The sequence below is a fragment of the Carassius gibelio genome, chromosome B13, assembly GCF_023724105.1.
Source record: "Carassius gibelio isolate Cgi1373 ecotype wild population from Czech Republic chromosome B13, carGib1.2-hapl.c, whole genome shotgun sequence".
NCBI classification, from domain to species: Eukaryota; Metazoa; Chordata; class Actinopteri; order Cypriniformes; family Cyprinidae; genus Carassius; species Carassius gibelio.
This window is the reverse complement of record NC_068408.1, coordinates 11737833-11753155: the sequence shown is the minus strand read 5'-3', so window position 1 is coordinate 11753155 and position 15323 is coordinate 11737833. Positions and strand designations below refer to the sequence as shown.

Here is a 15323-nt window from a genome sequence, read left to right as displayed (position 1 = left end):
TGCGTGAGTGCTCTTATTGAGTCTGATCTTCTCTGCTTACATGCTACTGACAGACTTTTTAACCAGGCTTTGTGTGGCACCCCACCCCCAGTGCAGTAGGATAATTATTTAGTCTAAAATCTCCCTCTTTAAAGCACAGAGTTGTGTCTGTACCAAGAAATGCTAAATACCTTGTCTAAGATGAACATATGTTAATTATATACAGCATCACAATTGCTTTTGACAGAATTACAACAATATCCTGTCAGTCACAACAGTCTCCTCACTTAGATCGAAATCGAGTTCTTCCCTCTGTATGTGTCGTTCTGATATTTAATCGAGAGCAGGTTAGTTGAGAGATTGACAGCTAATGTGTTTGTCTATAAGGACATGTTTCTCATTCACACGGCCCCATTCAGAAAGCCTGCTATTACTTAAAAATTGTCCTGAAAAAAAAAGTCAACTTTCCAAATCACGTTTGTGCCTGCATACAAGAGCAGAGATAGTGTGCCATTGTTCAGAGTGAGATGTTGCGACAAGATAATTGCAAGGTGTGTCTCAATTCAAGTGTTTTTAAAGTCTGTTATTGAGCAGATTTGGCACCAAGCGCACAAGACATTAAGTACAGGAATTTGAACAATGCTTTGTTTTTCCCCTCTAAAATCTTTAACTAGTGTTTATAAGAATTCCATAGTTTGCGTCATTTTTGACACACTAACAAATAGTTTAAGTCGCTTTCTATAATAATTATATTATGATTGATTCATTTTGATTCAGCCCATATAACAGTTATTTGTACAGTTTTGAGGACTAAAACAAGGTTATGATGGTGCCCACATTTAATTGCATTTTAGTGAAAGGTCTTTCACCATATTCAAGGTTTTGGCCTGGATAGTTTTTTGGATTTGTTTTTGTTTTTTTTTAAATGTAGAGATACAGTTGTTTGACGCAGTTGCACGTCAAAAGTAAAGTTGACACACGACTGTTCTCTGAGCAGCAGATTGGCTGAAGTATGAAATTGGCCAATGGGTTGAAATGGATCTCTCAACGCAACAGTGAGGAATGTTTCTCCTCTACATAGGACGTCTGTCAGCAGCTTGTAAATCAGCCCAGCTGGAAGGCACGTCAGGAGAGCCACCAATCGGCCATGTCGAGGGTGACGGATCACTTTCCAGCACCCAGCCGTAATTCACATGTCATGTACACACGGGGTTTACAGAGAAGACACGAGTGCAAATACACAAGAAACTTAAGCCCGGGGACCTCCCCGTTGGTTTGATATACCGCAAACCCTGCCTACCTCTATCTGCGTACAGTTGTCACTTCATACGCTTACTTCAGACGATCACTGTGGCTTTGAGTCTGCAACATCAAAGAAGAGATCGTTAGTGGGTCACAATCACCTACAGTATTGCCAGAATGAACAATTACCAAGCAATTCAACAATTTCAATGCCAAGCAAGTGTGAATAAATAATGACTATTGTTGATTAGCTAGTTATTTATTAGTTGGATTATAATATAAATTGAAACAAACTCCAAAAAAAAAAAAAAAGTATAAAAATTCAGGTACAGTATGTAAATGTGTGCATTTTAGTTAAGAAATATTTAAATGATATACTGGATAGAATATTGCAGTTGAGAAATACTTATGAAAAGATAAAATCCACACATTGTGAGGTGAGACATAAAGTAAATTTTGGGCTTAAGTCTGTTTTCAAGATTCTTCTCTTTTCTTCTGATGTAATCATTCAGCAACAGTTCAGCTACTTTTAGATGCTCCGGATCTGCTAAACTTTTTGTTCTAACAGAAACAAGCCAATTACTTCATTGTAGCTTGTAATGTGAAACAATTATGCTGTATTATGATAGGTTTTTGCATAAAAAGCATCAGGTTATTTATAAGATTGCTCATTTCTAAAGTAGTGAAGTTGAGATCTGCAGACAGAGAATGACTGGAGTGATGTGTTTGTGTTGGTGGATGGTTATGACTCACTGCTTTGCAGTAAAAGTTAAAGGAAGCTCAAGTTCCTGTTTGAGCCAGCTTTGGCTCTTCACCTCTTTTTTCATGTAGCCCGTAGCCTTGACATCTCTCATTTTCTCTGAGTTATTTCATCCCCTCGTAGATTGATATTAAAGGTATCTGTCACACACAGCGCTTCAATGCCAGTCAGGGATATGGCACGCACACTGAGGTACTGATGCTTCGTGCTACATAGTAAGTCTTTGTGGTTACAGTACATTGGAGCTTTCAATGAATTATTGCTAATTTGATGTCACTTGAAATTATTACAGTGCTGGTTTTTTTTGTGCAGTGTCAAGAAAAATCCTGCTGTTGATACAAGTTTTTTTTTTTTTTTTTTTGAAGATTAGTTGACGCTAATTCAAGGACTGTAGAACAGCTATGTATTAATTCATTAATGACGCACACTATTGACAGCCCGGGGAAGTGCTGGATCCCTTTCTGATATTCAACACTTTTTGATGTGTGCAGTTAACAGTGTTAGCAAGTGTCAAGTTAGGCACTTAGCGTTAAAAGCTAACACGGTTTCCATTAATTTCACCCTCGCACGGCACTCAGGAGGGCCGCCCACCAGCCCCGGGCTTAATTAGTGTCTGATGGATTTATACATCAGTGTCATGTGATTAGCTCACCAATGAATGGGATTCACCCGCTTTGATAGCAGTAATCGCAGGGCTGCCAATGCAGCTTTAACCGAATTGATCTAAGCGTGTTGTTTGTTTTCAGTCTTTCTTTGGATGATTTGGTTGAGGGCCAAGATACAGCCCGTCTGCCACAATAGGCCCCGCCCCCTCTTTGCAAGTTTGAAATGTGAGCCACCCATGCCTCCCCTCCCCCTGCCCCACCGCCCTCTGGCAAAGTGGCCGTCGCATTGCATGGATGTGCGCGTGTGTGCGTGGGTTTGTATGAATGAATGAGGGTTTTAGGCATGTGGACATCACTTAGGACACCATACATCTGAGGTGAGAGGACATTTTCTGCTTTTTCTTCCTCTTTCTCTCATCTCTTTCCCTGCCCCCACGTCCCTCTCTTTCTCTCTCTCTCTCTCTCTCTCTCTTGCTTCTTTTTTTTTAACCCTTTTGAAACACAACGGTGTTTCCTGTTTATTTTGTGGTTTTGCACTGCAGACACTTTACAGGCTTGTCATTCTGTATGTGTGTGTGTCTGAAGTTTCGAAGAGCTTAACCTGATTCCCTGTGGGCTACGTCTTGGAGCAGAGGAGCCAGGTATAGCAGGAGCCCATTAGCACAGAACTCCATCTGTGATTGGCTTTGCACTGGAAACCCAGAGACCGCCGCTGAATAATTGATGTGCATTGTGCAGTCGCTGGACAGGAGAAGAGAGGAAAAACAGAGAGAGAGAGAGAGTCCCAGACAATCAGACAGAGATAGACAGAAAAGCTCGTAGATTTCTCACGGGTTCGTCTTCGCCTGCTGGTAAAATCCCATTTTCTCTCTGCAATGAGAAGACTGCGATGAGAGCCAGATCGCAAGCGTTGGTAAGTCACGTGACGGTCGGAGTGCATGCGGGCGAGTTGCAGGCAGGTGTATGCGCAAGTCCTGCACATGATCGAGTCGTAACAACTGACTGCGTTTGACCTAGTTCCTTCTCTCCCACACACACGCTCACACATAGAGGGTCAGAGTGGGCTTGATTATCTCCAGGAGGAGAGCTGACCTACTTGAGGCACAGTGTTTGTGTCAGTCCTTTAGCGGGTTGACATGAGCCTGGCGACAGCATGGCTCCAGCCGGTTACATGGAGAGTCTCTTCCTCTGTAGTGGCTACTGAGAGTGTGTGTTAGGTTTTTATGGCGCTGTAAATCATTGGGCAGGGGAGTGTATCTTTGCAGTGCATTAGAGGTTCTGTTGGATGGGCCGATTTGTGAGGGAATGAACCTGGAGATTTCTGTAAGTTGGGTAGGGGTGATGTCTGTGCCCCTGTATTTTTAGAAAGACAGTTTCATCTCTTGTGTTTCTACAACAGTGTCTAGGCACGATCCCTGGATATTTATAGTAAGTAGTTGTTTCTTGTAACTGCTACAGGGCGGCAGTTAAAGCGTCGTAAGGATAATATACTGCTTGAGCAAAGTCTACAGGTTCCTGTGAAGTTTTGTTAAAGCTCTCGGCCTCAGAGTACGTGCTGATGGGGAAATAAACAGCAGTTTGCTGAAATGAGGATCCTGCTGTTCATGTGTGAAACTTCATCCTCAGTGGTGAGGAGCTTTTAATAGCTCGGTGCTCTTTGCCATGTGTCGTTTGGGTTTGCTGGATTTACTTTAAATAAACATGCAAATGTTATATTAACACATTGGCGTACTAATGATTTACGCTAGTTAAATTTTCCTAAGCTGTCTAAAACTACACTAGTTTGTCTTTAGGTTAAGACAGTAAGCCATCTTTGTGTTTTCTCCATGCATTTTTTTTTTTTTGAAAGGTAGTATTTGGATATTAGATTGATTTATGGGTGTTGATTGTCTTATGTATAAAATGAATAATTACTAAATTTATAGAAGTAGTAAAATAGACTTTAATGTGTTATGAATTGCTGCATTTACAGTAATTGGCTTAGGTTACAAAAGAGAAGTCACAGAAATAACATGCATTACAGGTTATATTTTACAGCTTTAGCTGTTGTTCAACTGAGTGCGAAAAGCAAACTAGCAAATGCATATCATGAATTTTCCACAGACACTGATAAAGTGCCAATGCCCCAGTGCAAACATTTACAGTTGCCCTTAGTTACAAAGTGGATGCAAGGTAAACATCTGAAGAAGCGGGCTGTGTTAACAAACGAAACAAACCATAAACTGTCCGATTACTGCTGAAGCTTGTGATAGGATAGTTTAGATTTTAAATTCTGAATGGATGAGAGGTTTTCAAAGACGGTAATATAGAGATCAGGCTAGTGAACTGTGTTAGCTGGAGAAATATTAATTCTTTATATTATTAATTAATAATATTCATAATTATGGCTATTGTAAGAATTTTTTTTTAAATCATTGCATGCTGATCTTTTAATCTTATATATTTGTAGTAATTTCAGAAACATTTTACACACCCCCGTTCAGAAGAGTGGAGTCAGTAAGACTTTTTTTTTGGAAATAAATGATCAGCAGGGATGCATTAAATTGATTAAAAGTGATAGTAAAGAAGTTTATAATGTTACAAAATAATTATATTTCAAATAGTCTTTTGAACATCCTATTCATCATAGAATCCTGAAAAAAGTATAATACTTTTCAACAAAATATTGAGCTAACTGTGATAAGCAATTTTCAATTGTGATAGTAATAGGAAAGTTTTCTTGAGCACCAAATTATTATATAACAATGATTTCTGAAGGATCATGCAACACTGAAGACTGGGGAATGCCAAAAATTCAGCTTTGACATGACTGGAATAAATAGCATTTTAAAATACATTAAAATAGAAAATGGTTAATTTAAATTATGTTGGTAAGTTTACTGTAGAAATACACAACCAATGATATGAATGAACAGCTAAGATTGATGCACATGAACGGTGTATCACATTCATCCTCTAAATCATCACAATCACCGTTTTAATCGTCTGTGCCTGAATTGTCTTGTCATAAAGACCTGTTATGAAGTTTCCATTAGTAATATAGGGTAGTCATAGTCTGTAGGAAAAAAATGTTGACGGTTGAGTAGCGATATACTTGTTGATATGACTAATTTGATATTTAGATGTTTCCTCATACAGTGACAAATGTGTTAGTCATATGAAGCGTCAGCACATTTTTCCAACTGTAATTAAAATGATGTGTCATGAGAGACTGTGGTGTATTTTTGGACATATTTGGATTTGTAGATGTTGGAATGTCATTTTAGAATCATTCAAAAGAATCAAATTCTCTTCGTTAATGCTTTTAAATGTAACATTCACTTTTTAAATAATACTATTATTGTGTAAAACCATAATTCTAGATTACATTTGAGTTGCTTAGCTTGAGATTTCTGACAAATGTGCAAGCACCTGGAATATTTCAGCAAATGCATTGATATTTAGATCCACTGAGATGAGAAGTCAGTGTTTCGCACAGCAGGCCGGAGCAGAACCAGGGTTAAGAGTCTCGTTAAGTCCCATCAATTCAACCAGGACATCAGTTCACCCATTGATGACGTCAACTCTGCTTACTGATACTATCTTGTCTTAATATTTCTTTGCCCCCTTGAGTAAAATGTTGAATTTGAACCCTACAGAAACCACCACCTGCAGGAGATGTCAGAGTGACACAGGTACTCTTCTGTGTTTTAGCATTGTTTGGCTTGTGAAACACATCTAGTGGAAAGCTCTCTCTCCTCCTCTCTCTTCATCATCACCCTGGGCATTCATTCAGCTTTTTTTATTCATTCGTACGCAGTCACAGGAGATGAATCACGATGACGCAAACACTTTTAATGTGCTTCCTTTGTTGTGGGGGGTCATTGGCTTCTGACTGAGCATCCATACCTGTTTCACAGACGCATGGGCAGCACTGTCATCTCAGATGATCCTGGGATTTTCTCCCATCATCTTGTAGGTTTACGGCTCAGGTTTTCAGCTTTTCTCCAGACTGTGCAGCTCATTGAACAGGAATGACGTCCCATTTTGCGCTGTTTTATGTTTAAAACAAAGCCTTCATCCATGTGTCACTCACTTCTAGGGCTGCCTTGTCACGTGCCAGTCTTTGTCAGCTCTTCTCCGTTTCATTGCAGTCATTCATTCCCATTTAAGCCGAATCTGTTGCGACAATGCACTGTGCTTTAAATTCGCTTCCAATTCAAAAGAGCATCAAGCTGTTTGGATTCTCTCAAAAAGACAGCAGAAAGTCAGCGAGCGCCCATTGTGCGGATGTTACTGCGCTGTAGGAGGCGCATTACATCTGTCACTGACAGAAGCAGACAACGATCTGATCGTTTATTTATGCATTCAAATGAGAAATATCACTTTCATCTGTTCGAGCAGCTACTCTGTGGTTGTGTTTGTGGAAATCTGTGTGAAGTGTTTTAATCTGACTGTGTGTGGGTGTGTGTTGTGCCAGAGAGTGTCCTGAATGGTTAGGTCACCCGGTGTGAGCGGAGGTCACTTTGTAGCCTGTTAGCCTCAGTTAGGGGTTAATAACAATGACTTGTGGGAGTATGTGTAGACTGCACTCAGGTTCAGTGCTGGCCTTAATTAAAATGTGAGCCTCTCGTATGTGAGGACCTGCTCTGTGTCATTAGTTAATAGTAGTGTGCTGCCTGAGCACATGCCTGCTATACTGCCTTTCACTGGGAGTGGAGGGAAGACTGTTTCCATAGACTTCACCACAACACAGTGCTTTGTTACAGTTAGAGCATCTCTATTAGCAGGCCCAAATGGAATCTGCTGCCATTTTCCCTTTTTTCAACATACTCTGTGAATAAGAAGCATATAGGACATAGATTGCCAAGATATTTAAAGCTACAGTGCGTAACTTCAGGCGGTCTGTGGTTAATAAACAAACCTGTATGAGTCTTGCGGAAGAACATTGTAGCCAGAGCTTCTTCTCTGTTTATGTCTATGGCGAATCACACAGGTACCAGGCTATTCCGCAGCAGTACCTACATGAACCATGTTACGGACTGCAGCTTTAATAAACGGACATGTAATTGGAATTTGTAAAACTTTGTGGTTGATTGGTTGTTTTTTTTGTTTTGTTTTTTGCAAAAAAGAACACATGCCACTTAGTTAGTCAAGTATGGATATTACTAACACCAGTAATAATAATAAAACAAACAAAAAGATCAAAAAGATTTTTTAACTGAGAATTTTAGCTCTGGCATGCTGTTTCCTTGTATACACCGTTATTAGCTTGTTTTTCTAGTCTTTTCTTGTATTCCTTTCACAAACCTGCATTTTTCTGGCGTGTGTGTGGCGGTATTACACAAATCTCTATGAAGGCTGTTGGGAAGTTCAATTTTAAGCTGCTTACACTCACTGGAAAAGACCTGCATTAACAGATTGAAGTATTTAGGATGGATAAATTTGAGGTATTCGTAAAAATTAGGATGAGGAAACATTACTTTCAAATAAACTGGTTATCTGCAACTTGAACTAAATTCATAATATTTTTTTTTGTTTGTATTTAGTTTTTTTCATTGCATGAATGACTTGAAACCTTTGCATAAATGCTAGTTTGTCATGTCATAGCTTTTAATAAAAACAGCTTTTAACAGGTCCTACAGTGGTCTCTATTTCCCATGGCCAGCATCTGCTGTTGGATTTCTCTTTGGTGGTTTTTCTAGGTCAGGTAAGGTGCTGTGATGATTAGTGAGGTGAGGATGAAGGGCAGACACAGTATGGCCATGCGGACAAGCAGGGTTGCGTATTTTCACTAAGTGGTCCAGGAAGGTCAGTCGACATGTCTGCCAATTCACTGTGGCATCAGTCTGAGACTCTCACGGATTCACAAATTGAGAGTGAGGGTGAGAGAAAAGGTCTCTGAGGACATTTGAAAATATGGCTTGTGTTATGAATTCCAGCCACATTTTATGTTCTAGACATCCTCAGGAGGTTTGAAATTTTTCCACTTTCCAAAGCTGCACTAGTCAAAATTCCAATGTATTCTGTCAGTATGAAATGGATAAGACATAGACTGTGTTATTCTTTTAGTAAGGTTTGTCCTTTGGCAGAAAATAAGACATTTAGCTTTAAGTAGGGCTACATAATCGAATTTCTAATCGCGATTACAATTATGGATGCCACAATTACATAATCGTTCAAATCGGCAGTTAATCGTTCAATGTCCACTGATGTTAATCATCTGCGTGCTTAAGATGCTTCTTTTCTTTCTACATGTCATCTTAAGGGTTTTTCCATTGTTTTAATTTTAATTTAAGTATAACATCATTATACCGTTCATATTTTTAGAATTAGAAAAATTATTATTAGAAAAATCCAAGATGTTGAATGAAATCAAAGAAAAATTGACTGAAAGTAAGCTTAAATTCCAGGAGTGAAGTTTATCGATTAAAGATTTTTTGCGTGTAGTGTGTTTGATCATATATATATTGGAGTTTTAGTTTAGGAACATGCTAACATTAACATCAATTGGAATCAACTAGCAGAGTGCTATTTATATAGGTGTGTTTTTTATGTAGATTTCTTGAATCAGTCACTTATGAGGTCCCGTTTCATTTAGGATGCTGCCTGTGTAGGTAGTAGGACAGTATGGCAGCTCAATAGATTTTTGGAACAAAGCCTTTGATTAAACAGTGACGTTTCTTCTTGATTTTAGTTCAACTCCCTTGTCCAAACCACCTTTCACTGGCGTCTACCTTTTATTAGCAACATCATAATCAAAAAGCTCATAATGAGTCATTGAAGCCAGTAAAACCGAGAGTTTGGCTGAGAAGGGGTGCTGGCAGAGATGAAGCAGCCAACCTGAGAAGGAGCGACAGGCGAAAATTCTTGGGGCCGCTTCAGAAGCGATTTGGGTAACTGGGGGTGACCTGGATTCCCTACATACCGGATCATTTGGGGATTTACCCTGGTCAGTTATTCAAAGCCTACTAAACCTGCTTGGAGAGCCTCTTCTCTAGACAAAGAGCAGACAGGGAGGGGGGTTGGTTTGTGTAGTGTCTGTCTCTCTGGTCTGTTTTGCCAGAAGTCTATAGAGCCACAGGCTGTTGTCCCCTCAGTAAGATGGTTTCTGCTGCAGTCTGGCACCTCTAGAAACAGCAGAACATGGCTAATATGACTCACAGAGCTTGTATGGATTGCACAGATCTTACAGTGTTAGCAAATGTTGATGTCTGCTACTTTGGAGTGCAGTCATTTTTTAGAGTGACAGAATTCTCTTAAAATTATTGATCATATTTAGGATTTAGGGATTTTAAAGAGGGTTGTGTTTTATTGTAGTTAAAAAACGTAATGGAATTTTTACTGTTTTATTTTTATTTTGGCTTTACAGTTTAGTCATTTAGCTTTTTTTATTTTATTTGTACTTTTTTATATTAATGCACTAACTTTGACACTAAAATATACTGATATCATCTAATAATATATCTGATATCATCTAAAAATGTTTAATATTACTGAATTTTAAATGTGGGTATCAAGTTTTAGAATATGGCACATATTAAAAACATTTGTGATCCTTTTTTTTCTATTTAGTTTATTTTAGAGTCAGTTTTCCAGCTTGTGTTTTAATTAACAACATTAACTCAAATGTTTGACTAATTTTTAGTTTTTGTTAACAGTAACACTGGAATCACCGCCCACCTTTTCTTCAAAAAAGTATGTATTTATATTGACATTTTAAGTGTTTTATGATGACACAATATGAGACTGTACACTGATTTGTAAGCACTGTTAATGTCTTTGTTCTCACCCTGAAATGATTTCTTACACTGTGTTTAACAACGTTTTTGAAGCTGCTGTGTTGTGATAAATGGCACACTAAGTATGCTAAGTCTCAGACTGTATTAGAGTCTGGCTGGTGCAAGCAAACCTCAGTTTTATTGTCTGGCATGGCTTTGTGAGAGCTATGCTCTGTGTTGGTACTCATCTCTTCCTGCTGGGATCACTGCCTGGTGCCCTCCGCTGTGAGCCAGCCCTGCCACCATAATGCCCGCTGACATAGACCCAACACACAGCCATGCCACCGAAATGCCCATTGCCACAGAGCTACAGTAGCCCACTGCCAACTTAACACTCAACACAACCCTTTCTGGAGCAGGTGTCTGGCAATGCGAGCAGAACTAAATGAGGGAAGGGAAGCAGATGAAAGGAAAACGGAGACTGAGAGAGGCATTTTAAAACAGGGAATGAAAGAGAAATGTGATTAATGCCGATTTACTGGTGAGTAAGGATTCATGATGATATTTGTTAGAGAAACTTTCCTTTTGGTCCTCTCTGCTGCTGTTTGCTAATGCTGTAAAATACAGTGGGATGTAAGGACAGCATGGATTTAAAAAAATGAAAAATAATAATAAACCATGCACGATTTTGTCCAGTTTAAGTCAAATCATTCTAGGAAAGCTTCTCTGTTCCTCTGCGCTTGCGCAGTCGTCTACTTGCACGACAGGAGCTCTATGCAAGCGTGACTACTGCGAATTAATTAGATGTCTTTTGTCTTGAAATTCCTCCAATCTTGAGACATTTTGTTCTGCTGCCGGTGTTTTTTTGTGTGGCAGGGTTTATGCAAAATATATTGTATGTACTCTCAATGATATCTTTTCCATTACTGAAGCAAATGAGCTTAATATTGGACCAAAAATCAGTGCATCCATATTGATGAGAGAAATCTTGTTACAGTAAACGTTACGTGTTAATATGACAACACGGCCCCGTGGGTAGTGGTGGAGGCGATGATGTTTGCGGGAGAAGTGGTGTAGCTGTATTCAGCAAGGTGAGAGGGATATTGTGCGCTGCTGGAAGGTGACGTGTTGATTAGCTTGTTTTTCACTGAGTTTACTGGTTGAATCGCAGGCAGGAGAGCTCCAGTCTTTGTTACGTGTAGGAGGCATGCTGGGCGGGGAACAACAGTTGAAAATTGGCAGGCGGCGTCTGGCTGTAACCTGTCATATGAGCTCTAAGTTGGTCTTTTGTGAGAAAATAGCAGTTGCCAGCATGCAGAGGTAGTGATTTAGCTGGCCGATAAGCTCTCTGTAATGGCAGGGTAGAATAATTCTCATTGAAGTAGGTGGGTGATTCTAGCCTCCCGCTCCAATCCTGCTGGGACGGTTTTCACGCCTGTCGCAGAGAGGTGAGAAGCGTTCTCTTTGAAACAGACCCCTTTGATATATTTACACACACGTGATTTTCTCACTGAAATAGTGTGTTTGAACTCGGAAGGGAAAGTGCGTCAGGTGTCGCTGGGATATTGAATAAGTTAAAACCGTTTCTTGGAAGAACTCCAGTTCCGATTCTGCAATGCATTAAGGGCCCTTGAATTTTATTCGGAAATGGTTATTAATACAGGCATTAAATGACTAATGTCGCACAAATATGAATGAAAATTCCACTCCATTACTTCCATATCCTCCTGTGCTTCCAAACCTCTTTGACCTTCTGTCTTCCTTGGACCACAATAATGATGTTAGGTCACAGTCCTTTTCCAAACAAAAATGCCAACCAGGGTCTGTCCAACTCAAAAAAATGACAAAAATCACCATAAAGTATCAAAAACTGTTCCATACAACAACATTGTGTGAGGAACTGATTGAAATAAATCCCCACCACCTTACTTCTCAAATCTCATTTGAGCATTTTCTACACGTTAAGTCTGGAATGACATGAGAGTGAGTAAATGATTTTTGTGCAGACTGTGGTAAATAAGACTGCAGTGTGTGTTTTTCAGGAGCATTTGTGCTGGTTTACATTCCCCCAGCAATAAAGGCACAGGAGACAGCTGAGCAGTCTTCATAGTCATTACTGACTGATCGATTTAGAGAGGAAAGAGCCAAGACAGACGTCTGTCTCTCTGCACCAGACTCCGAGAGAGAGAGAGAGAGAGAGAGAGATTCTTTACTCTTGACACCACCCTCTCTGTTCAAATAGCCGTAGCAGGGTTTTTTTTTTTTTTTACTCCTCTACTGTCTGTGATGTCGATTTAGAGAAGAAAGAGGGGTATTGTTCCATGTATGAATTCGTCTTAGGGGAAAGAGAATATTTTATAAGGTCCCTTGCAGAATCTGTTTGATGGCAAAGGAAGACTAGAGGTGCAGCACTAGTGAAACAGTTCCTGGCTTTTGTTCTTGTTCTGTCGGTGTGTGATAGTTTTTTTGGACAATGTTTTTTCTCCCTTGTTCTCTGTGAGCAGCTCTGAGTCATTCTATGCAACAGGCACCTTTTTCATTTTGGAAAGGTGATTTATTTTTTTTATTTTTTTAAGGACATTGCTGTATGACTTTAAATATTCTGCCAGAGTAAGAATGTCTTTAGGTGCTTAGAAATTGCATTGTGTCACCTCAAGTTAAATTATTATTTCGTGGCGTTTCGAACATGTGACTTTGGAAATGTGGTGAGGTGGAACATTTTAAAAAAGTGTCACCATTATTTTTTTTCTATTTTATATGATGAGTTGAATATATGGGGTATTTGTCAAATGTTAATCTTGTCAAGCATGTAAAAGGATCCATTCTGGAAATAATGAGTAGAACATGATTTAGAATGATTATTTGATTATGATGATCAATTTAAAGTAAATAAGTAATGTGATTAGTTAACCTGGATTTGTATATATAAATGTGTTTCAGTGCTAAGCATTTGAAACCCAATTTTTAAACAAATATGTTAAAGTTAAAACACTTCATAGCAGTTGTTTGTGTTTAGTGCACTTTATCAGATACTAAAATGGTACTCTTGTCATAGAATGACTCAGCTAGTATTGAGTATTTATCTAAACAGTGTCACTTGGAAAGTATAAGGACCGTTTGTATGAAGAGCACTTAAATGCAGCACTCGTGTTTCAGCCGTGTGCGGCGTGTAAAATCGATTAGACCAGGATCTGGCCACATGCCAGCTGCTGCCATCCCGAACCGACTCCATCACCATGGCGAGAGGCTCGTTTTGTCACCCCTCTCAGGAGTAAAGTGCTGCCAGCCCAGGACACATCACCGGCATGATTTACTGTCCTCGGCACTGATTCTCATCTCCCATTTCTCTCCCTTTCTCTCCCCGTCCTCCGTCATCCTCCCTTCACGAGAGGAGAAGACAGGTATTCTGTGGTAGTATCACAGCTTAAAGTGCACTGCGGATGAAAAGCATATGATCTTATGAGAAGCATACTGACAAGCTATTAAAGAGGATCCCGAGCATGCTCGTGCTGCTGCTGTTATTGTAGTGACCTCTAGTGGTAAAGACGTAAACCGATTACGATTTTGGCATTTGGTTAGATTTGAACTGTAAAAAATACTGACATTCAAACATAAATGAAACCTGAAATTGTCAACGTGTTTGGGTCATATGTGCTAATACTTGGCAGTAAGATTTGATCATATCAATAGCAATCTGAAGATAAAATAACCAAGATTGCGGTTTAGACAACAAGTGTTTTGTCTCCGTGTCAAAGATCCTTTCTAAACTCTCTTTCTCTTTGTCTGTCTCTTTCTCTCCAGCTCTCCTGTCATCCTGGTGCGAGGAGCTGGGACGGCTGCTCTTGTTGCGGCATCAGAAGAATCGTCAGAGTGATCCACCGGGCAAAGTACCCTTGCAGCCGCCCATGAACTCCATGAAGCCCTCGCTCTCACACGGGTCAGTACCCAGACAAAACTCTGTTCTAAGCAGACACTCGCTTGAGCCCTTCCAAGCACTGTTAAACTTCCAGCAGTCTTGCCCCCTTCTCAGAATTTCCTCCCAGTGCACTCATCCAGCACACAATTGTTTGTTTTTATGTGGCATGTGATCTTGAAGACAAGGCTTTTCCAAGAAGCCATTGACCAAGCTTTCATTAACAGCGCTGTAAACATGGCATCACTGAAGGCTGTGCAGATGAAATTCATTCTCACAATGTTCCGAACAACGGCAGATAAAAACATGATATCATAACTAGCATTTAGGTACGTCAACTAGAAGTTAATAGAGATTGATAGATTGCCAGAGAAAACACTGAGGAAGTTCACTAGATTAGTGTTGTTTAATAGAACATTTTGTGCTCCAGGGCTGGTGATTGGCCACTTTCGCAAACATTACAGCTTCTTTTTCATGGAAAAAATAATGTTCTTTAGTCAATAGGGAGCTTTTCTTTATCGGGCTGTGTTGGAGTCAGCTTTACTCTTTCTCAACACATGTTTGATGCCCCTGATCTCACATTGCTGTTTGAACGCTGTTTTATAGTGATGGGTCCTTTCCATATGACAGTGTTCCCTGGCAACAAAATGCTAACCAGGCCCCGGGCTCGCTGTCGGTAGTTACGACGGTGTGGGGAGTTACCAATACATCACAAAGTCAGGTGAGTCACACGTATAGTGTCACTGTATGAAAAGAGTAACAATGATAACATTGATCTCATGACAGATGTTGCTTTTGATCTAGGTCTTGGGTAACCCCATGGCCAATACCAACAATCCCATGAACCCTGGAGGGAATACTCTAGGGACGAGTATGTCAGGCAACAACCCAGGGATCAACTCGCCTCAGTTCCCTGGCCAACAACAGCAGTTTTCAGCCAAAGGGGGATCCAACCAGGCCTACATGCAGCAAAGCATGTATGGGCGTCCAGGGCACCCGGGAGGAGGAGGGTTTGGTGGAAGGTAATTTTTCAAGCATTAGAGATGCCTTTCCAGACAGGATGATGGGAAGTTGTTTGACAAAGTTGTTTTGCATCACTTTGGGAGATTCAATAAGCTATAGAA

General features: G+C 39.9%; 1 protein-coding gene across 11 annotated transcripts in view; it reads left to right on the top strand.

Moving 5' to 3' along the window:
* LOC127970778 (zinc finger MIZ domain-containing protein 1) overlaps positions 1-15323 on the top strand; it is a 135817-nt gene that overhangs the window by 108772 nt on the left and 11722 nt on the right. For 4 of the 11 annotated variants that reach the window (XM_052573507.1, XM_052573505.1, XM_052573504.1 and 1 more), the window contains 4 exons: positions 6225-6260; positions 14088-14223; positions 14806-14920; positions 15004-15221. In XM_052573507.1, the coding sequence (XP_052429467.1) occupies positions 6225-6260; positions 14088-14223; positions 14806-14920; positions 15004-15221 (505 nt within the window). Of the gene's footprint in view, positions 1-2036; positions 2197-2841; positions 2964-3176; positions 3500-6224; positions 6261-10226; positions 10264-10434; positions 10828-14087; positions 14224-14805; positions 14921-15003; positions 15222-15323 lie in introns of those variants that run through there. The other 7 variants (XM_052573509.1, XM_052573508.1, XM_052573510.1 and 4 more) reach the window with 6 other exon arrangements.